The sequence below is a fragment of the Mus pahari genome, chromosome 21, assembly GCF_900095145.1.
Source record: "Mus pahari chromosome 21, PAHARI_EIJ_v1.1, whole genome shotgun sequence".
NCBI classification, from domain to species: domain Eukaryota; kingdom Metazoa; phylum Chordata; class Mammalia; order Rodentia; family Muridae; genus Mus; species Mus pahari.
Window position 1 is genome coordinate 23,002,298 of NC_034610.1, and position 22,945 is coordinate 23,025,242.

At 54.2% G+C, this 22,945-nt stretch overlaps 1 protein-coding gene across 8 annotated transcripts in view; it reads left to right on the forward strand.

The window, feature by feature from the left end:
* Positions 1 to 22,945, forward strand: part of Anks1a (ankyrin repeat and sterile alpha motif domain containing 1A) — a 157,313-nt gene that overhangs the window by 115,483 nt on the left and 18,885 nt on the right. For all 8 annotated transcript variants that reach the window (XM_029533179.1, XM_029533178.1, XM_029533181.1 and 5 more), the window contains 2 exons: positions 14,061 to 14,127; positions 18,529 to 18,635. In XM_029533179.1, the coding sequence (XP_029389039.1) occupies positions 14,061 to 14,127; positions 18,529 to 18,635 (174 nt within the window). The remainder of the gene's footprint in view (positions 1 to 14,060; positions 14,128 to 18,528; positions 18,636 to 22,945) is intronic.

A 22,945-nucleotide genomic window follows, 5' to 3' on the forward strand; every position in this document is an offset into this window, starting at 1 on the left:
TTTTTTTGTTTTTTTGAGACAGGGTTTCTCTGTGTAGCCTTGGCTGTCCTGGAACTCACTTTGTAGACCAGGCTGGCCTCGAACTCAGAAAACTGCCTGCCTCTGCCTCCCAAGTGCTGGGATTAAAGGCGTGCGCCACCCACGCCCGGCTTCAATGCAAGTTTTAGCTAACACATTTATAGGTGCGTGGCTGTTGTTGTGCCAGTGTAATGAGGCAAACAGAAGTAGTTCACACATGTGGCTGTTCCAAGCGAATCACATTCTCATTGTAAACTCTCCTCCCACCTCGCCCAGGCTTTGGGTGTCTGCTGGCCACCCTACTGCTGGGGAGGTTCCTACACACCCTAGGACTGTACTTGGCGTTTGGCCCTTGTTCCCCTCTGAGCACCTATCTTAGGTTGAGAGCTCCCAAAGCAGTAATTAAGTGCCAACTGCCTCTTTGGAGGTGACTTCAGTGGGTGCTGGTGGGAGCTGAGGAGAGGGACCTCCCAGACTGCAGGGCACAGACCTTCTTAAACTCTGAGGTGCAGCTGGAGCCTGCCGGGAGGCTGCCCCTTAGGGCTTACAGTTGCCAGTGCTGAGTGCGAGAGGCTATGGGGAACCCCTCAGCGGCCTGCTTCCCCGCACGGCCTCTGCCGTCCTATGTGTCGCCCCTGGGGTCTTCAGAGCATGGCCACTGCCCTCTGCAGAGGAAGACTTGGTGCAGGCAGCACAGGGGCTGAGGTGGCCTGGTAGCAGGAGAGGCTGCACACTGTGAGGACAGAGGGGCCCTCAGAGTCAGCGGGGGGAAAACAGGCTTCAGTGAGTGAAGACACAGAATTGAGCAGAGGAAACAGCTGACACAGGTCCCTTTTCTCAGGACCCATGAACAAAGGCAGGCCCTGGGTGACAGTGACAGTGGGGTCAGAGGCCTCGGGTGACATTCAGGTAGATGCAGAGTGGGTACTTCAGCAGATTCTCATCACCAGGTCTGTTTCCCCCAAGCCCGGGCCAAACCCGTGTCATCAGTGGTTGTCATGCCCGCATTGGGAAGGAAGGGAGACCGGCTCCGGCTGGGGGCGGCTGCGGAGGATGGAGACTTCCCTCCACCTCGAGCATCTGGGCCACAGAAGGGGAGAACTGAGGCTCTGTTATGTCTGACCTCACCAGTGTTTGGGCTCAGTTGGCCTTTCTTTATAAAAAGAAAGGCACGGTCGAGTCAACATTTTCCTCTTCTAAATGTTTTACTTTGGAATAGCTGTATAGTCACAGGAAGTTACAGAAATAGCTCCAAGTGGCCCTGTGTTTGGTACCATTCCCTAGTTTCTGGCTGTGGGGTAATATTCCATAACGGATACAAACCCACCATAGCAGCATCCTGCTCCGAGTGCTGGGTCTCCACAAAGGTCTCCCTCAGCCGGCCGATGCTCCTAACATTCCATTCCTCCAGTTAACTGGAGACACAGTGGATCTCTGCTGAGTCATTTTCTCCCAGGTGAGCGGGGACACTCTGGGCCCTGGCTGGAGGACCTCGTATTAGAGACAGGTGTGGTCTTCTTCTGCATTGGGTCCTGGAGAAGCCCCTCTTGAGGGCTCTCCTCCCGGCCTGTGGATACCATATCCCCATGGCAAAGGCCGACCTCAGTCCCACGCCCTTTCTCCACCTTAGAGGCCAGGCTCCAGCATCTGAGTTACAGGGACACTGTCCAGGGCACCTTCACCAAGGACAGCTTCATATCTGCCACTCCTTCTCACAGAGTGGGGGAGTGCGGGGCTGGCAAAGGCAGGAAGCAAGACTGAGGCGGTGTCCTGCCTGGCTCGGTCATTTCTGAGTTACCTCTGGGTTTCTGACTGCTGCACTGACTGACCAGAGACTCACAGGGCCCCTGCCCCACCCCTGTAGGAAGGAGCCTGCACCAGCCATGCTCGATCGCTCCCACTTCTGGGAGAGAGTCTGGAAGTAACGTGCGTCACAGTTTTGACTAGAGCCGTCTTGTTTATTTTCACCCCTGTAGGAGCATAGTTGAGAGTATGATGTGTGCGCATAGCCTGAGCTCGGAATGAGGAGAGTGTAGGGAACTCCTTCAGCCTGCATACACACCCTGACAGCCCACTCACAGACATGCACAGGGGCATCTCAGGAGCCACCCCAGTTAAGAGCAGAGCTAGGAAACCCAGAGCTCTCTGGGATCCTTTGCCTGCTTGTAACCCAGCAGGCACCTGCCCCAGTCTCCCGCCATTCCTGTTGCCCAGAGCTCCGGAAGGAGCAACAGGCCTGGCTGTGGTTTTGCCGCATCTGACTGAAAGGAGCACGCAGTCCCCTTCCGAGTCTTTATTGATTATTGTAACAGGAGTGGGAGACACCAAGACTGGCAGAAGTCCAATGAGTAACCAGAAGTGTGCTCTTATAAAGTTAGGAGAAGATCTTACTGTCCTGGGTCTTACTTGGCATTAAGAAGCCGGGTCTTTCTTGGCTCCTCTGGCAGACGTCCTCTCAGAGGTGAAAGCACCCACTCCCTGTCTGGAGAGCCTAGACACACAGAGTCGACCTTGGCACTGAGCCATGCTTGTAGACCCACTGTGCTTGGGGCCAGGGCTGCTGAGGCTGGACAGCATTTGCAGCAGATAGGTAGGGCAGCCGAAGAGACTCCCTGCACAGAGGTGCCAGACCAGCTAGGTGTCCAGGCCCCTTTCCTGCCCTTCCTTCCATGGCTCCCACTGTGCAGCTCCGTGGCCATGAGCCCCACAGGGGTCTCAGAGCCTTTCTAGGGTTCTGTTCATGTGCTCATCTACATGCTTCTTTGATAATGGGGAACTTACCCCGCTGTCCCATGTGGCTCCCCACACACAGAGTGGCCAGTGCATCTGGTTTTCTGTGCTCCCTGTACAGGAATGTGTTTCTCCTGGCCTCCTTCCTGTGGCCTCCCATTCCCTCCCCAGCCAAATGACCCTGACCCTGAGCTGCAGCCCAGGAGCACTGGAGACAAAAGTTTTGCTCCTGTACTCCTAGGAACCCTGTGTTCTGTAGGAACATTGGTAGAGCCAGTAACACTTTATTCAGGGTAGTGGTGGTGGTGTAAGGAACGGGGAAGGGCGTATGGGTGGTGGGCGGCCTCGGTTACTGCCTGGGATATCGTGAAGGACCTGCTGTGCTGCTGTGCTTCTTGGAATCTAAGGATTCTTTTTTTCCTTTTCTTTCCCCGAGTCCCAAGAGGAAAGGCCCCAGTTGTTGTAGATGCCACGTACTCTCAGGGTGAGCCACTATTTGTCCCCTTCCCTTTCCTCTTTAGGAAAAGAGGAAACCCCTAAGATAACCATGCCTAAGATCCAGTTAGGGTTTAACCTCACAAAAGGCTCGTATATGACCTTTCCATTCCGTATCAAGTCGCCTAGGATCCAGTCCTAGCAGGAGCAGCAGTGAGACACAGAGGAAAACCTTCAGAGGCCTGTGAGGGTCCGGGGCCAAGCCTCGCTTACGCTTGACCTTCCCGTGTGCAGCCAGGCTACCTCTGCTGCGAGAGTCCCTGCAGTAACCCTGGGCGCAGGACTAGTGAGTGTGTACTACATGTGAGTGTGCATCTCATCTCACTGCCTGCATGAAGGGTCTTGGCTCCCATGCATGGATCAGGCTTAGGTGAGTCATGGCTAGCTGAAAGGGCCAGCCAAGCAGAAGCCTTGCTCCCACCGCATCAGGGGAGAGCAGAGACCTGGCCAGTCCTAAAAGGCATTGCAGAATGAGAAGGGGCGGGGGGGGGGTTGCTTCCAGAGAATCAGAGGCTTGCCTGGTCTAGCCTCAGACCCACAATGGCAGGAGACAGGTGGGCACGCGGGGAGCATCGTCACATCTTACAAAACCAGACTTCCTGCTTTTCCCCTGTTCCTGAGAAGTGTCATGTGTGGAGACAGACCTACCTTCAGGGGACATAAGGGTGTCATTCCTATGGGTTCCTGGCAGGTCAAAGGTCAGACTGGGCACAAGTTAGCTCCTAACTCCTAACTTAACTTTTGTTTTTTGTTTTTTTTTTTAAAGATTTATATATTTTACATATATGAGTACACTGTAGCTATCTTCAGACACACCAGAAGAGGGCATCTGATCTCATTACAGATGGTTATGAGCTACCATGTGGTTACTGGGAATTGAACTCAGGACCTCTGGAAGAGCAGTCGGTGCTCTTAACTGCTGAGCCATCTCTCCAGCCCCCTAGCTTAACCTTTTTCTCATAGATAGTTTTAGGTGTCCTTGAGCTTCAGAATCGTCTTTGAGATCTAGAGTTGCTTTGGCTCCCTGTCCAATAGTCTTTCAGGATAGGTAGGACTCCACCTGCAGAAAGGGGTTAGTTAGACTGGGCACCCGGCTTGCGCACTGGGACGGCTAGGACAGTTGTGACTCGCCACCTGCCATGGGCGTGGATGGAGGCTGGAACTAAGACCTGGATGGCCTCTGGGCTCAGGGTAGAGCCCGGGCTCGACCGATGCCCACATGCTCTGCTGGGGAGGTCAGGAAGTCCAAACTCACTGTTTGTCCCGAACCAAGGTGGTAATGCCAAGGTGGGATTACATGGGACAGGTCAGAACAGCATCTTCCAGGAAGAAGGAGGACGCCTAGGGTATTTCTCCAGTCCGTGAGAAGACTCCCTAAGAAAAAGCACCAGGAGAGGGACTCTGCTCTGGGAGGCGAATCTCCTGGATGCTGAAGGTGACTGGAAACTTCCTGCTGCCTTGTTTATGAGGCTGCCGCTTCCCCAGGGCTTTCTTCTACATACCCCGCGTTTAGTGGGAGCTTCTGGCGCAGCAGCCTGCATGGGGCTCTTGGGTTAATTACAGACCCTGTTCAAGAAGGCAATCATTTTGTTAAAGGAATATAAACATCAAGTTACTTTAACGATAGGTGTGTGTCCACTCTTTGAGGGGAACCTGGGTGTTTTTCCTCGTGGCTCTGCTCACGTTGTATTCTCTGCCTTTCTTCATGATGTTAGGCACAGCCAGGATGCTTCGTTGACTGGAGCTTACAGTTGGACTTGTTTGTAAAGCCAGAATTAAGCCACTTGGGAAGCAATCTGAGCATAGATTTCTTTCAGAATTTCTCAAACTTATTTAACCAACTCCACTTCATTCAAAAACACATTTTTGAAATCTTCCCATTATATTGTATCTCTTTGAAGTATCTACTTGGTTGTCATAGAAACAGCATTTGTACTTGTTTTATTACTTGCTCATTTGTAACATTTAATTACATTTTCTTCTTCCTCCCTTGTGAGGGTAGGGGCTGGGGCTGGAAATCACACATGCTAGGCACTTATGCTAATGCTAACTATGGAGCTAGCCCTAAATTTCTTTTTATTTGCTTAAGTTTAGAAATGATCTCCCTATATAGCCCAAGCTGGCCTCAGATTCTAGAACCTCCTGGTCAGCCATCAGCAGTTTGGGAGTGATCCCCACTTCTCTTGAAAAGCACACCACTCACTTGTGGGTGCCCAACAGAAACCTGCAGGCTGTTAGCCGTGCAGTGCCTGTCAGGAGGACATGCTGTAAAGTTAGCTAGTCGCCGGTCAGTTAGGTAAAGGTGGCTAATGACATATGAGCTGGTAGTAATGTCAAAGCTCAGACAGAGCTCCCCACACAGCAGACTCCAGCACACTCTCCAGCATGGTTCATGACCTGCTGTCCAGCTCTTGGGACAAACTCTCCTAGGTGTGGAAATAGCAGCCTCCAGTCCTCCCCTCTACCCTGCTGGAACAGCTCAGGCCTGAGCTTGTACCAGGAAGCCCCTCCCTTTCAGGGATGTTTTGTCCTGAATGGAGAAGCCACCACCAGCTGTGTCCAGGAAGTGAGCTATTGTTCACAGAAGGTTGTGAACATTTTCTGCCCTTTCCCTCTGGTTTATCTCTAAGGGACCTGGCTTTTAACTTGTTTTTAGGTGGAATTCTGTTAATTTTAGAATGAGATGAATATAAGCCATGGCGGCCTTTCTAATGACAGCAAACTGAATCAGTAGGGAGAGGTGGTGGACAGTTCCCCTGGCATATCACGAAGACCACAGATATTTCCTAGAGCGGGAAGGATGGCACCTGGTCAGGTGGGTCACACAGAGCAGGAAAGAGGTGGTGATTTGGTCCAGCCCACATTTCACCAGGCTAAGGAGGCTCTCAGGACTAACCTGGTCTGGGAAGTGCAGACATCTACTGGAGAGGAGGCACAGAACCTCATCTTCTAGAGGGATGATGTCGTCAGGGGATGGAGGAACAACACCAGCATACAGGCCTTAAGCTCTGTCTGGAACGCAGAGCCTGTTCTCAGGCGTGTGCTTTAGACAACTGTGTAGACTTTCCCAGCAACCTTTGGGAAACTGGAGCTCAATGGAGAAGTAGCTGGGCATGCTGACACAGCCTTAAACCCTGGCCCTGGGGAGACCAAGGCAGGAGAAGCTTGAGGTTGAGGTCAGCCTGAGCTGCACAGTGACAGCGGCCCAGGGGCCAGGGAGAGGGGAGGAGAAAAGCCACTGACCACCACAGTGATGGAGTAGAAGTCAGGGTTTTTATTCTGAAGTCTGCTGTTCCCTGATTGCCACCTTTAGTGATGTCCTCCTGACATATCTGAAACTCTGCCCTAAGCCTTCACAGACCAGAGGCTAGCCCCCAAACCGAGCTGGCCACTGGACGCTAGTGGATAATGGTCAGTCAGAGCTCTGGGAGTACGGACATCACAGATGGACCATGTAGGCTGCCAGTCCTCCAGATCCACCGGCAGAACTAATCGTGTGCAAGAGTGGAGCTGTAATATTTCCAAGGATGCGCCACCTCCTGAAGCAGGAGAGGACTCGCCCAACAAGCAGGGAGCAGATGTGGGTCCTATTCAGGGAGGCTGAGCAGCGCCCGCTCCTGCTCCTTCCCTGCTCCACTTCCCAGAGTGGCTGAGGCTCTGATTCTGTGGATCTCGGGCTGTGAGGGATATGAACAGCTCCCCTGGCCGGGTGCCCTTGCATGCTGCTTCCTCTGTTTGCTTTGTCACTCCTGATGGCAGTGATCAACTCCACTGGGGTCTGATGGGTGTGACCAGTCTCCCAGGCCCTGCTTTCTCAAGAACACCAGAAATCGAGTCTTCAGTCTGCAGGGCCTGGCATTTGCCTTGTTCCATAACGGAGACATCACAACACAGAGGCCATGGGAGAACCCTCCGCCCTCACTGTGTACAGGAAAGCGGGGACGCCAGCTTCCCACACCTTTTCTGCGTGGCCTCCGAGGGCGTGGCTTCAGCTATGGCTTGCTGAACAGAATTCCTTACAGATGAAAAGGGAACCCGAGTGGATTTATAATTTGATATTTTCTAAAAAGATTTGTGCTTGAAACATTTTTCTCAGGAGTTTGTTCTGGGTTTTGAAGTACAGAAACGAGAGATTGAGACCGAGTATGTCTTGATGCCGAGAACCTGGTTCTGTGACTGCTGTCTCGCCATGCCACTGTGCATCCTAGCCCCTCTACTCTTCTGTCCATTTAGCAAGCCACGTTATTTTTGATGTGTCTGAGGGTAAATTTCAGGCATAAGCCCATCATTCTTAGGCTTAAAAGGCTGTGTCATTAACTAGAGTTCAGTACTTGTGTGGGGTTGGGATGGGGTGATACTCAAAGACAGGCTGAGCTCATAGCTGTCATTGCACAAGCTTTGACAGATACCCACATTTGCGTAACCACATATTCCATTAGAACAAAGAAGATTACTGTGACCCCAAATGCCCCCTTCTGCCCTTCCCAGTCAGTCCCTACCCGACCCCGTCCTAAAGCCTCCCTGGGCACCCACTCACTCCTCAGGCTTTTCTTCCGCAGTTGTTTGCCTGATCCATGACTTCATCTGAGCAGCCGCAGTGCGGGGTGTGCCCTCGAGTGTACGGGAGGGCTTCAGCGTCTGAAAATAAGATTGGGGTTCTGCCGGGTTCCTTACCCCATCTCTTCCTGTTCAGCGGACGTTAGGGGTGGCGAGTTTAGGAGGCCTCAGAGAGGCTGATGGATGTGACAGCTTCTGATCACACACATGCTGTGATCTGACCGCCTATACTACAAGCAGCTGTTGGCCTGTAGGTCTGAGGAGCAGGCGGGCGCTGCACCCTTCCCATAGCCCCGGTGCTGAGGAGCCAGGTGGGCCCGAGCTCCCCCCCTCCCCGTACCCCACCATGCCAGGTCCCCTGGCCTCTTCAGTCTCTGCACACACAGAACAGGATGGGGGTTGGGGGGACTTGAAGAGTGAGTGTGAGCTAGAAGCAGAGTCCCCAGCCAGGCCAGTGCCTGTGCCCCACCTTAGGCTTGTTGTTCCTCCTGCAGGTGCCAAATGCCAAGCATAAGCTGGACCAGAACCCAAATACGAGGTCTCATTAATCTTTCAGATAGTTGTCCCACTTTTGAAAGCCAATGCCTGGCATACACCCCGGAGCTACGTGGCGAGCAACAATCAGATTAATTGGGATCTGTGTCTCCCCGGTCGGTTCTCCCTTTCAGCAGTGTCCTGGGACTGCTTTCCGAGTGGGCCATCCAGGCCACTCAGCGAGGGCTGCTTGCTTTCATGTGGCCCCTCGTCATGTTCCTGGCATGTCCTTTATGCTTTCCTGTCACTGTCACTAGAGCAGCCCATGGGATGAAAGGTCTTTCTACTTCTTTACAGTCTGAGAGAGACTGTGGTGGTGGCAATGTGAGGCTGCTGGTCACAGGAATCAGGAGGCAGAGAGACATCTGCTCAAGCCGCATTCCTTGTTCAGTCCAGCCCAGCCCGTGGGGTGTCTTCTCACTTAAACCTCTCTGAAAACAACCTCAGCAGAAATGCCTAGAGGTGCATCTCACAAGATGCCCGTCTAGTCAGACCGACAAAGAATTTAGCCATCACAAGCCTGCCCTAAGGTGGAAGAGGGACCCAGTTGGTGGCTGTGGGATTGGAGGCTCTCTGAGGCTGCAGGAGCCAATGTCTGCAGTCCTGCGTACAGGCCAAAGGAGCAGAGTGACACAGCCTAGAACTCGGTACCCCTCTGCATCGGGAGCAGGACAAAACATGTCTGTTGTCCCTTAGCCAGGGAGAGAGAGAACCACCAGAGAAGGCATGCAGAGAGGGGAAGGGAACTGGATTGAGGGGGTACCACCTGTGTGCCCTCCCCTGCTGAGACAAATTAAGCTGAGACTAACTGCTTTGAGGAGATGCTGCCCATTGTTCCTGGGGCTGCAAGGCTGGCCTGCCAGAGGAGGAGAGCCTTTAACCAGGCTACAGCTCTTTATTTATTCCCCCCCCTCCACACTGAGCTCCCCATTCCCCAACCCCCACTGCTTTTCCACGCCACCCTGGCCTCTTCTAAAAGCCGTTGACAAGATTAGAAAATCAGGACACATAATTTACTTCAATCCATCTTTGTCTTTCCTGGGGCCTTATGCAACTCAGTCTGGAAGGGGAAGAAAAAAAAAAAATAATGTAGCCCTCTGCCAGTGACCCCTTTTCAGATATTGAATCAAAGCCCTCGCGAGGCTGAGCGTCTGTCTGCTCTGAGAGGCAGTCCAGCAAATGTAGAGGGGACCTGAGTTCTTATGTGGCTTCTGGTCTGAGAGTGTTGCTGTCAGCATCTTTAGGGCTCCCTGACAGCATCAGTGGTCACATGACAGGGTAGGGTGAGCCTCTGGTGGGCTGAGAGGTCTTTTCTAGGCCCTCAGCATTCACACACACACATACACACACACACACACACACACACACACACACATACACACTGCCCAGCTAGGCTTGGTGTGCCCCTCAGGCCCAGGAGCAGGCTAGCTGCTGGCACATTTAAGAATCTACCACGGAGTAGCACTTGGGATTCCTCCCTGTATGTGGGATGCTCCCTGTATGTTGGATGCCTGCTCCACACTGAGCTGAGGCTCTGGAGGGCTGGTGTAAAAACAAGGGCAGGAGCAGGCGCCAGCGAATCCAGCCACACCCAGAAGCAGCACTGTGGGCCACCTTCCGTACTTTCTCCATTTATAAAAGAGCGATTCACGACTTAGTGACCAGCCTGGTGAGAGCATTGAATCGTAGTTGTAACTAGTCATCGAGACCTGAGATTCACCAAGATGCTCACCAGTCGGGACAAGGCACAGGGTTAGATCTAAAGCCCCGAAACAGGCCTTCCCTCCTGGTTCTCAGCGTCACTGGGACACACCACTCAACCTGTCGAAGCAGCAGGGCCAGACAAGTTTATGAGTGTGGGGTAGAGGAGGAGAGGTGGACATCTCCAACTCTGTAGGACAGACCCGAGGACACAAGCTTGTGCTTTCTGACCCTTAAGGAATCCTACGTATGTGTGGACAGGAGCCAACTTCGCTGCTCTCCAGAAACATCACCTTTAATAGTCATGCTTATAGCAGTAGGAGGAAGGCAGCTCCTGTCCTTCCCATCGAGCCCGAACTTCTAGATACATACCAAAGTGATACCTGTCATCCTGACGACTTGGTCCCACACGGGAGCCTCTGGCCACAGGATTGCCCAAAGGGAAGTTTCCCACAGGCCTAAGAGCAGGAGTACGCTGGCCCAGGGCACCCAGGGTCTCCCTGGCACACACAACCCTCCTCAGCTTAAGGAGGCTTTCCTCCACTCCAGGGGTTAGTTGAATGGCATGGTGCCACCTCAGTGGTTGGATGGGCCCAGGCCCATGGGCAGCTGCAGGCATCGGGTCCTGGGCTCTGAGCAGGCATCAGCAGTACAGCCAGGGTTTGCTCTTCTCTGTTTGGTAGTGTGCTTCTCGCAGCCCTAGCAGGGAGTCCTCTAAACAGAAGCATCCTGAATACTTGCAAATGGATTATTTCCAAGGCTTGTTTGTCCATCTTTTTGAGACAGGGTTTCTCTGTGTAGCCCTGGCTGTCCTGGAACTCACTTTGTAGAACAGGCTGGCCTCGAACTCACAGAGATCTGACTGCTTCTGCATCCCTAGGCTACCAGAAGACTGGCATGTCCTTCAGCTCCTCTGCATAATAGACTCTTCAGCTTGGCTGTGGCAGAACAGTAAATTGTTTGGGCAAAGCCTCCTGCATACAGGGTAGGCTGTGGAAATCCTGGCCCGTGCTGGCCTCCAGGCGCATGTGGGTGGCTCTGGGGACCAGCAGCACTCATGTCAAGTGGCCAGCTGGGAAATCTCAGGAGTGAAAGAATGTGTGGGACCACCACCCACTTCAGCTGTCTCCACCCATTGTATGGGGCTGGCCTTAGAAAATGGCTCTTCATTGCTAGGCCTAGGTAATGGAAAGTGCTTTCTCTCTCATCCTTAACTTGTTTACCAGGTACCATGCCCAGGGGATGAAGTGCACTTGACTTCATTCTCGGGGAGCCTGCCTGAGATGCCCCCGTTCCCACTCTGGCACCGCCCAGGAATGAAGGCCCTTCCCCCTGTGTAGGGAAATATCTTTTCACCTTAGGCACCTCTCTCTTCCCACAGTGTTCTAGAAAGGGGACAGGAAGGCAGAGGAGCAGGGCTTGTTGTCTGTGCTCAAGCCCAGGTGTCTGATGGAATCAGGCAACCCAGGCTTTGAGATCTGGCCTTGAAGTTTCCTCTAGGCTGGGCTGGGCTGGACCGGGCTGACCTCACCAGGGAAAGAGGGTGTAGTCTGGAGGTCGTGCCGCTGTGTTAAAATTACAGAAAAGCTTTAACTCTGTGAAGAGATAGATGCACAAGTAGAGAGACTCACTCTGCAGACAGGATGAACTGATGGTATGAGTTGGTGAGCGCTGTTTTGGGGCAACCTTTAACAGAACCGTGGATGGGAGGGGGGATTCTTTGGCCTGCTGCTGCCTCTGTGTACATGGACACACACAGGTTAACGCACGCAGGCCATCACAATGCAAAAACGATGGTCAGTGGACATCCTCACCTCCTGCCTCTCTTGTCTGCCACTGTGGCTGGCTCTGCTCCAGGCTGGCTAGCTGGTGAGCTTCTGGGTATGCTCCTGCCTCTGCCTCCCATCTCACAGTCAGTGCTCAGGTCATAGACATACCTTACCACATCCATCTTCATGTGCATCTTGGGGACCCTTGCTCAGGGCCACTCGTCCTCACGGCAAGCACTTCACCCCCTGAGCCACCTCCCCAGACTGTGCTCCCAGATCTTGCTGTGTGGTGTCTGGCCAGTCTTTAGCAGACTCACAGAACTGACCCCACTCGTGCTTGTAAATGCGCAGAGACACTCATGGGACAGAAGTCACCCTGGCCCCGATGAGACGATTCCCAAGGATGCAGCATACAATCTGAGAGCCGCACTAATGCATTGCAAGTTCTCTGTGAGCCGTGAGAAGGCTCCCGAGCATGGTTGGGGGGGGAACAATACACTCGGGGAGTCTGTTTGGGGTAGAAGGGTGGGCAGGGCCATGTCTGCCTTTGCCTGTGTCTGAGACGTGAGCCTGGAGAGGAGAGCGGGGAAAGCAAGGAGGCAGGCAGCAGGGGCAAGGCTCTCTGAATAACCTCTTGGAGCTTTTGAATAGTACGTGTAAAGAGGGCCAGGCTTAGCGGTGCACTTGGGAGGCAGAGACAGGATGATCTCTGTGAGTTCCAGGCCACCTAAAAGCAAACAACAAAAGAACAAAAACCAAAATATTATTTATTGAGTGGTTTGGAGAGGTGAGTCAACGTTCAGGGGAACTTGCTGTTGGCAAGACTTCTGATTTGATTCCCAGCACCTATGTGGTGGCTCCGTAACCATCTCTGACTCCAGTTCCAGGGGATGCTCTGCTCTCCCTCTGCTGGCCTCCACAGGCACACATGTGGTGACTAGACATAATTTCTGCCAAAACACCCTTACACGTAAAAATAATTTTTAAGGCATCAAATTTCAGCTTTGGTAGGCTGGAGTCTTCAGAGAACAGGAGAAAAACATGAGCCCACCCAACATCTACTGTGAGCCGTGTCATCCACACAGCCCTTGGTGGGAGGCATGCTTACCCACTTACACCCCAGCTTTCAGAGATTGAAGGTCTCTCCCTGCCTGTCTGGGTCACTCGATTATGCTACAGCACCTGAAATGACTGGAGCCCAAGGGAGGGTTGCACGTGGGTGGCCATGCACTCTAAGGGGCAGTGCAGACCTGCTCTGGAGCTGCCTCTCAAGCAAAGACAGTCCCCACCACCCCCACCCCCACCCCACCACCGCGTCACCTCTGCTGCGCCCCTGTGCTTCGGCTGAGCTCTGCAGCTGAGCTGGCTTTGGGGAGAGAGGGGGGCACTTACTTACCCTATGCCCTTCTGGATGCCAGCTGCACGGCCCGCCTGCCTGCCAGCTGGAGGGCAGCTGGGAGTCGTTTGTCTGATTGTCAGACCCGGGCTCCTTACTTGCACTTAGGGGGAAAACATCCAAGCCCTGGTACAAAAGGTCCCTCTTTTCATGGCTTTGGAAGAGCCTGTGAATGAGCTCATTGTCACTGCAGCCCAAGAAAGGGGACAGGCGGTCTTGGTCTGGCTGTCTAGACCCACCCCTGGCCACACATGCTGGACTGAAGGGCAGATGGGGCAGCGTGGGTCCAGCCCACAGTAACCCAAGCCAGGTGCGGAGACAGGTGGTCCACGCTGAAGACATTTGGATGCTTTGAGGCTAGCTGGCTCTGCTGTGGTTGAGGGAAAGGACAGTGTTGATGACTCCTATCCAGTAAGTGCCAGGCTCCATATGGGCTCCGAGCTGCAAAGGCTTTCCTCCCAGGGCTGCGTGCCTACCTCCCCTGGCTTCCGGGAACTTCCAGTGTGCAGGTGGTCTACCTGCCTCCATACCTCAGAACTGGCTGTCATGGCCACCAGTTCTCTCTACTGGGCTCACAGTCTGCCAAGCACGACTTGGAACACAGCGTAGAGCAAAGCTGACAACTGACCTCTTAGGGAACCTAAGCTCTCACTAGAGCAGTGACGACATGTACAGACCGCTGGGGAAAGGGGCCGCCTCTCTACCTCAGCCCACGCTGTTGCTATCCAGAGCCCTGCAGAGTGGCTGTCCACCCATCCTGAGCTGGATGGGACCCTGGGAGGACAGCCAAGTGGCACCGGCCTTGAGCTGGTAACGCTGCCCCCACGTTGACCCTTCTGCTTCTCTTCCTTCTGTTTCAGATTGAGAAAATCATGAGCTCCATTGGGGAAGGGATTGACTTCTCTCAGGAGCAGCAGAAGTTCTCAGGTACTGTACTAGTCCCTCATTAAGAGAGGGAAGGGAGCCGGGCGTGGTGGCGCATGCCTTTAATCCCAGCCCTTGGGAAGCAGAGGCAGGCGGATTTCTGAGTTCGAGGCCAGCCTGGTCTACAGAGTGAGTTCCAGGACAGCCAGGGCTACACAGAGAAACCCTGTCTCGAAAAACAAAAAACAAAAAAATAAATAAAAAGAGAGGGAAGGGGTTGTGCTGCTCAGTAGGTAGGTGCCATGTCATTCATTGCATTCCTTGGTGTGGACTTGATCAGAGTGGCCCACACTGGAGTTACGTCCCCACTGTTCCATGTTCCTGAGGTGGCTTTGGCACCAGCTGGTCACGAAAACATGGCCCTTATGTGCCTTGCTTACTACATTATTAGTATGGGACTAGACAAGTGTTCTCCCTGTCAGCACATATCAGCATCTCCTGAAGTGGGTGTGTCTGCCCTTCCCACCCAGTCCCTCCAGTCATCTGCCAGTGCTAACCCAGATCGTCCCTGCTTTGCTCAGTCTTTTTCACCCAAGCCGTTAGAGGAAGGTCTGCCTTGGTTTCCTTTCCTGTGGGATGGACCATCATGCTGTGTTTCTTTCTCAGGAGAGATGTCCTTAAAGTACCTCTAAGAGACAGTGCTCACAGCCCCCTGTAAAGTCCTGACTCTGGCCCTGGAGCTGTGGCACCCAGGAGGAGGTCAGCTTCCCTCAAGGGCGAGTTCCATGCCAGCCCCAGCATTAGCCCAGCAGCCTCCCCTGAGGCCCTGCGAAGGACACTGTGTGCATTGGAGGAAGGACTGTGGGCTTTGCTGGGCAGAGCCTGGGCTCTAGAGGCACGCTGCCCTGAGTTCAAGTCCTAGTTCTAGATGTAGACTCGAGGGTAAATCATCTCCTCCCACCTGAGAGCCAGGTTCCCGCTGGCACCTCTGTGCCTCATCTCAGACACGAGTCAGCGCGTGAGTGAAAGGAGCCCTGTGCCCACAGGAGCCCTGCCCGTTTCTGTCTGTGATGCTACGGAACTCTGAAAACAGGGTACCTGCCCCTGGCTTGGCTCCCTCTGTGTTCAGCCTGCCTTCCTGGTGCCTCCTTCCTTCCCTACAGCCCCGTTTCTGGGTCCTTGGGTCCGTCCTTGTCCGTCTTTGATGACGGCTGGAGATGACAGAGATGGCTGTTCCAGCTGGAGCCCATGGGTTCCTCTCCACACCACTGTTTGCACTGTGCTGGTGTGCACAGGCATTTCTAAGGGTTGGGTGTTTGTAGGACGTAGGCATTAGGGTCAGACAGACTCACGCCACTTTCAAAGCTGGGACCGAGAGCTTTGCTCAGTTGTGGCTGCCTTCTGCTTTATTGTACCTTGTTTAAGGTACCACCAGGTGTCAAAAGGCAGAGTCAGCAGACCACTGCCTTTGGATCCAGTCCAGCCTCCCTTGTCCCTGGTGTCTGTTCAGCTCCTCTCTCCCACCTATGGAGTGAGTACCAGGAGGGCTTCTCCAAATTCTGGCTGTGCTGACCCCTGTGCCTGGTCTTGTATGCATGCTCACATTGCTGAGCCACCTACCAGACCACAGCACAGGGACACCCGGACAGCAAAGATGTGTGCCATGCTGTATAGGGAGTCCCAGGGTATGGAGAGGCTGGCTCAGGCCAAAGCAGAATCACTGTGCATTTTGAGGAGTCTGCATCAGTGTATGAGGGGGTCACCTGTCAGAGAGGGTCGAGGGGGAGGCTCCTGGGCGCTGGCATTGCCTCTGGCACCCAGAGTGACTGGTTTTGCACAGGGCAGGACAGGGCACTGAGTCCCAAGAGCCCCCGAGTGTCCACATGGAGCTAGGTACCCAAGTCTCCAAAGACAGATGTCACAAGTGTCCTGAGCCTCTGCCAGCTCCCAGACTTCATCACACCGGTCAAAGGCCTACTCTGTCAGGAAGGTGGCCTGGCTTCCCTGTGCTTCACTCCACAGTCACTGTTGAGCACCTGCCGAGTACACCCTCCTGGGGCCTAGACTCTTGACACCTTCCCTGTGTGTGACCTGTTGAGATGCAGGTGCCTCCCGCAGCATATTTATGGGGTGGCATGTGGTTCTCGTATGCCTCTGACCTTGGCTGTCCCTAGCTGGCTGGACGGCAGTAGATCAGGTCTCCCTTGGCTCTCCCTTGCCCAGTGTCCTGCTCTAGGTGTATGTTTCTCCCCTGGGTATGGAGCATCAGGTGCAGTAGCCTTATCTTGCTATTTTGTGCTGAATAGGACAGCGCTTCCTAAAGTGTCAAGTGGGGGGTCACTTAACTGTGAGCTGTGATGCCCCTTGGTCTCTTCCCCTGGCTCTCCTCAAAACTACAAGGCCAAGTTACAGACACAGTTCTCCTGTGCCCTCCCTGTAAGAGGTGCCCAGCCCAGCCCTGAGCTTGAGGTGCCGCTGCCGCCCTTAGTGCCTGTGTCTGCATTGCCAGCATCACTCCCAAGAAACCTGTCAGCTCGCTCTGCCTCCCCCAAGGCGGCGGCAGCTTCTGCTCCGATGTCCGATCCCTGATGTATTCTCCTGAGCGTGGAAGGGGGAAGGGTGGGAGGGGACGAGGGGGAGGGCCAGACACGAGAGTGAGCAAGGACGGTGGAGCTGGCAGCCAGCAGTGTGGAGCCCCAGAGCCTTCAGACAAAGCCTTCTGCCGCGGCTCTGTAAGCGAGCACATCCACCGGCGGCAGCAGACTGGACCGCAGCTGTCCAGCCCTGGGATTACAAGCAGGAATGAATCAGCAGCCAGGGGCTCCGTGGGCTCGCAAGCGTTCGAGAGCCTGCTGCCTAGGCTCCTGGAGCTGACTTTCCATTCAAGGGCAAGTCCAGGAGCCCCCAGGCTTGGCATTTCTGCTACAGCCCACGTCTGGAGACTGCCGGGTCGCCATCCACCATCTCATCTGTGGAGGACAGGAGAGAAGCAGAGGCTGCCACACTTGGTCAGCAGGGTCCCTAAGACAAGCAAGTTGGCATTGCTCTGCCTTGAAGGGCAGAGACCGCCAGTGACGGCTGGATGACTTTCACCATCAAAGAAGAGTTCCTGGAGGTGACGTCTCTGTAGTTGGCTCTAATTTCTCCCACCTTGCACCTCTCTTGTCTCCTCCTCCTCGCCCTCCTCTTACCTGTCCGTGCTACAAGAACTAAAGAAGTCAGGTGGGTGTGAAGGCATCCAGCCGAACCCCTGAGGGCTGCGGGGAGGGAGGGACGCCTGCCCTCAAGCACCACCTCAGCCCTGCCCTGACTGGAGAGCAGGGTGAGAAGACCTTTCCCATCCCTGTGCATCAGTAGAGACCCTGAGACCAGAGACCCTGGGAAGAAAGCTGTGTGTGTCGCTCAGCCAGAGAGCAGCACACTGAATAGACACTGCCGCCTCCTGATGACAAGTGCCTCTTTCTTCCATCTGCCTGATTTTGTCTTCTTTGACCAAGAACTGAACAGCCCAACCGCTGTCCCCTAAGCAGGCAGGCAGGTCATAGGAACCACCACGGAAGACAGCATGAACACCACGCTCCTGGATGCCAGACCAGGCCAGGAAGGCAGCGGCGCCCCAGCCCAGGAGGCACCCCACTTACTGGCCTCCAGAGGCTATCTGTAGATGGGCTCTGGTCGGCCGGCCACTGACCTAGCAGAGCAATCCCTGAGCCTGGTTCCCACACTCCAGCCTACCCGGCTGTCCTGAGCTGGGAGCACGTGGAACTGGGGGCCATGGTTTGCTTATTCCGGGACTGCTGGGGGAAAACAAGTAAAAGCCCCTTCTCTGCCCCCGCCATTCCGCGTGTTGCTTGTGTTGCATGTGCTGGGTCCCCATGAACGCCGCCGCTTCCTTCCCGGAGCCCTCGCTGTGTGCCTGTGTCCCTCTGCTGCATGAAGACTCGCGTTGTCTCCTGACTGGTCTCTGCTGCAAGGTCGCAGAACTAGCCCCTCGCCACAGCCCCACGGCAGCTCCAGAAGTTGCATGGATGGGAGGAGCAGCCAGGCTGGCGGGCACTTAGAGCTCTGGTGTCCCCCTCTAGTGCCTGTGGGGACAGACTTTCTGCCATGCCTCTGTGTGGACATTGAGGAGTTGACCCAGAGACCACTGGGGGTTGGCTCCCCTGACCCTGGGGCGAGATCGTGCATGTACAGCCTCGGCCCTGGCCCTGGACAGCTCCTACTGTGGGGTGTGTGTGGGCAGCAGCCACCCGAGTTGGCTCACATCCAGCGCTAGGCAGCTCTGTCCCTGCCTGTACAGAGAAGAGAAGCCGAGAGCCTGCTCTCTGCTCTCTTGTACATAGTCTGGCTGCCTCATGGTAATGACTATGATGTGGCAGTGCCATCTGTCTTCTTCTGAGTGCCGCTGCTACCGCCTTAACGGGTTCTCCCTTTTCAAGCGTCTGCCGATTCCTCTCTCGTCAGGTTCTCGGACGCTGGAGCAGAGCGTCGGGGAGTGGCTGGAGTCAATCGGCCTGCAGCAGTATGAGAGCAAGCTGCTGCTGAACGGCTTTGATGATGTCCGCTTCCTGGTAAGTGCGTCAGATGTGCTGGCCCAGGCTGGTGCTGCTTGCTGGAAGCTGGCCCACCCAGCTGGAGTTTGAAAGCGTACATAATCCCTTAGCCAGGGGAGAGCCAACAGGGGGGCCGTGGGTACCCGGAAGTCAGCTGGGTAACTGATGCTAACTTTGCCGACTGTCCTGGCCCTACTACCTGTGGCCCAAGTGCCACTGAGTAGGAGCGTTCTTGGAATCCCTGACTCGGACCCCAGCCCCAGCCCTGTCTCTTAGACTGGATGCTGGTGTGCTATATGCTGAGGTAACCTGACTGGCATGTGGAGCCATCCCCCAGCAGCTTTGGTGGGCAGGGCAGCCAGGTGCCCCATGACCCATCTCAGTTGGATGCCAGGAGTTTCCTTACTTTCCAGAACTTTGCTATTGTCATTGTAGCAGAGGGTTCCTCCTGCCCCTCCAAGCAGAGGAAACCAGAGAGCCTCACATGTGCCTGGCCTCAGAGCTGACCAGAGGAGGGCAGAGTGTTGGCCGGCTGCTTCCCCGAGGTTCGTTCTGCACTCACAGGAAGTACGAGGGGTCAAGGGGAACCAGCGCCTCACCCCTGCTCTCCGAGCCCGCGGCCCCACTGTCGTCTGTCCCCAAGAAGCCTTGCCCAGTGCGTCCTAGTGAGCCATTCAAGGCAGTGCCTGCGCTAAAACATGCTTAGGAGTGGTCCATTCAGTGTCACAGCAGTGGCTGTGACAGCTCACATCCTTCCTGTGAGCTGAGTACCAATCTCAGCAGTTGATAACATCTGAGCTCTGTGTCTCCAGCACCCACGGGCTCTGTGCGGACGTTTCTCCCTGTTTCCCACATAAACAGAGGCTAAGTGGTCTGCTCAGGGTCACTGCTGGTGATTGGTGGGGTGGAATTGTGCACTTGGGAGGCACAAGGCAAGAGGTCACTCTCTGAACACTGTCATTTATATGCTAGGCATCTTGGTAAGCGAACAGACCCATCTACTCCGTTCCCCCATTTTCTGGGTGGTCTGTCTCCTCCTCTCCTAGTCCTGGGGGACTCAGACTGTAACCTTGAAGCAGAGCTCTCTCACTGGTGCCCACTTGCCCTGACCTCGTGTGAGGGCCATGTTTACAGAGCTGGCATAGAGTCCCAGCCGACCGTCTGCTCAGTAGGATGAGTGAGTTTGTTCCCTTAGAATAGGTTTTGGTGTCTTGGGGGAAGGGGTCCTGCTTGTGACTTCCAGGAAAGATCCAATGAAGAGTGCTTTAACCAAGGCATCCTGTTCCTGGGCAAGTCTGCAATAAGCTACCTCTCATGGCTAGGTTGGGGGCTGTTCTTTCTCAGATTTTAAAAGTCTACAGTTTTAAAATAGCAGCTTGTTTTTCCTTTTTAAGAATGAAGCTACATGGGTGCTTATGGTTCCTGGAACCTTACTTCTGACTCACCATGCTCTTTAGGGGAGGACGGTGAACTAGGAAGGAGGAGGGTTCAGTTAATGGGGAGGACAGCTGGCCCTGGCTCTGGGATCTTGGGGTCTTGTAAGCACTCTTTGCCACGCGGCTGGCAAGATCTGCAGAATTCTGCCTGTGCTCTGGTCCTTCAGGGGCTAAGCCTTCGCGTCATCATAGCCCAGCTCTCCTAAATCTGGAAGGGTTAGCTTTCCAGCCCTGGAGCAGCCGCGGAACTCCCTAACCCAATCCGAGATGCAGACCAGATTGCAGCTAGATTTTCGGGCAACCGTGCCCCTGAACCAGATGCCCATGTAAGGTGCAGAACCTGTATGACCTTTCACCCTGATGACCAGCAGTGTGGTCCCTCCAGGGCTTCTTTTGTCCTGGAGCATCCACAGAGATATCCAGCAGGGGTGAGCAGAGCACACCTGAGTTTAGGATGCTGTTGCTTCAGTGCCTGAAGTGGCCTGAGTAACCAGCACAGCATCCTGGGAAACTGCAGGTAAAGTGCCTAAGGATAAATTTTAGCAGGGGCTTCTTCCCGGTCCTGAAACACTCCCTCAGCGCGTGGTCCTGGCTTGGATCATCCTGTTTGGTTCACTGTAGAGGGTGAAGGTTTCACCTGGTTCTGAGAGTCCCTAGAGATTCTCTACTAGATACAAAGTAGCTCCAGTAAAGGGTCCTGGAGGGGTCTCTATCAGATACAAAGTAGCTCTAGGAAGCCCAGATCCAGATATGTTGGGAACATCTGGAAACATGTTCACAGACAAGGAGCTCCTGTGGAGTTTCACAGCATTGTAGAAGTTCTGTGTAAGGCTAAGTGAGCTTTCTAGAACCATCTGCCCTGATGTCCTCAGGGACAGAGGACCTAGTGCTCTGGCTGCCATGATGCTCACATCTACACTGGGCCCTGAGCCTTCTGTCTGCTGTTCTCAGGGTCACCTTTGGGGCCACACACAACACTTACGCTGTCTTGAGGTCTATATTGACCTCACAGGTCTCTGTTGTCCGGGTCCAGTGCTCTTAATCCTGACGGTCCCCACAGTGATGTAATGATGGATTCAAGCAAGCAAACCTTGTAGCTTAAACTTCTTCTACACCCTCTTGCCTATAGGCAGAAAGAACGGGTCAGGTCAGGGCTGTGAGGGCTAGCATGAGCTCCCTGTGCTAATGGGGCCTAATGGGCGGCCCAACCCTAGCACCAGAAAAGCAGGCAAGGGAGTGTGGCTGTCCTGCCAGCCAGCAGTGCCTGCTGGCTCATGCCTGCCTCCTGGCCCATTCCTCTTCACCACAGACCATGACCACAGGAAATGGGCATTCTGGGGACTAATAAGCAAATGCATCTGGTCGGCTCAGAAGAAGGTTGCTGCTGGCTGGCTGGCACACCTGTGCCTTCAAGCAGGCATTCTCTGACAGCCTCGTGGAAGTGTTGGTGGCAGAATGATGGTGGCCCTGAGGCCAGAGGGTTGTGATAGACGTGAAAAAGTCATTTAGTGAATGAATTCCTAACGTGGAGAATGTTTACGTGGAGCTGGTGAGGGGCACACAGGCATGAATGTGTGACCCCACTGTCACTTGGTACATGGGTTCCTGTCTACTTCTGCAGTTGTAGGTCTTCGTATAGGAGAAGGCTGCAGGTGACTGGCTTTCAGTACAGCGAGGCCAGGAGCTCACTATTACTTTCCATCAGACCAAACCCCCAGGCCCCTAAGGTGTCCCACCCAGTTCCCAGACTTGTTCCCCTTTCCTGCATGGCTCCTGTGCTCCCATGGCCCCTGGCTTGGGGCTTTGTCCCTCCCTTTTACCTCTGTCTGCTGCTGGTCCTAGGAGCATGGCCAGCATAAGCGGAGCTGCTGCCCAGACGCCATGCAGCACCCAGCTTCTCCCGCCTCAGCCGCCTGTCTCCGCACAGCACTCAGTGAGCCAACTGCTGGGTTGGCATTTTCTGGCCAGTTGTCATAGGACCCAAAGCAGAAGGATGGGTGGAGCTGAGGCATAGGCAGGAGGGTTCTCAGAGAAGCCTGTGTCCAGCCCAGTCTTGTTCCCTGAGAGCCAGACTTCTCAGGTGCCCCAGGTACTGACAGCCACAGGGGTGCTCTAGATCTGTGATCCACCCATACGCCCTCCAAAAGGCTGGTGTGGGGATTGCAGGGTGTCTGTCATGCTCTGCAGCCTGGCCTGTGGAGGCTAAGGCTCATGGCATCAATGTGTGGAAGCAGTATGGTCACCATAATGCAGACAGGGAGAGCTCAGGAGAAAAGTCATAGTTCTGCTTAGTACTAAGAGCTCAGATGAGGACAGTGTGTCATGGGTCCTTCCCGGCAGCTTCGGATGGAGCAGGCCTCCCTGTCCATCCTCCCATTGGAGCATTGGTTACCGATGTCCTTCATGGTCCCACACATTCACGTACACTCTGAATGGAGCATGCCGACATCACCTTACCCGGAGTGCAGCTGCCACTGCATGGGCACTGAGAGGCAGTAGGCGGTGTGCACCCTTCCTCCAGAGCAGAGCGGCAGCCGGGCATCCCGCTGACCCGCTTTTTTTTTTTTTTTTTTTTTCAAGTGACATATGCTTTATTATATCTTTTGGATCAAAAATAAAAGTAAATTAATCCATTTCAGTACACATAACATTTGAGCAATGATATAATAAAAAGAGCAAATAGCAGATATTCTTAGTTCTAATGTATCTATAGTTTGACTCTACATTTTATCATTCTGAAATTCTTTTTTTTTTTAATTATTATTTTCTTTATTTACATTTCAAATGCTATCCCCAAAGTTTCCCATACCCCTCCCCCCACCTCTGTTCCCCTACCCACCCACTCCCACTACTTGGCCCAGGCCTTGCCTTGTGCTAGGTCATATAGAGTTT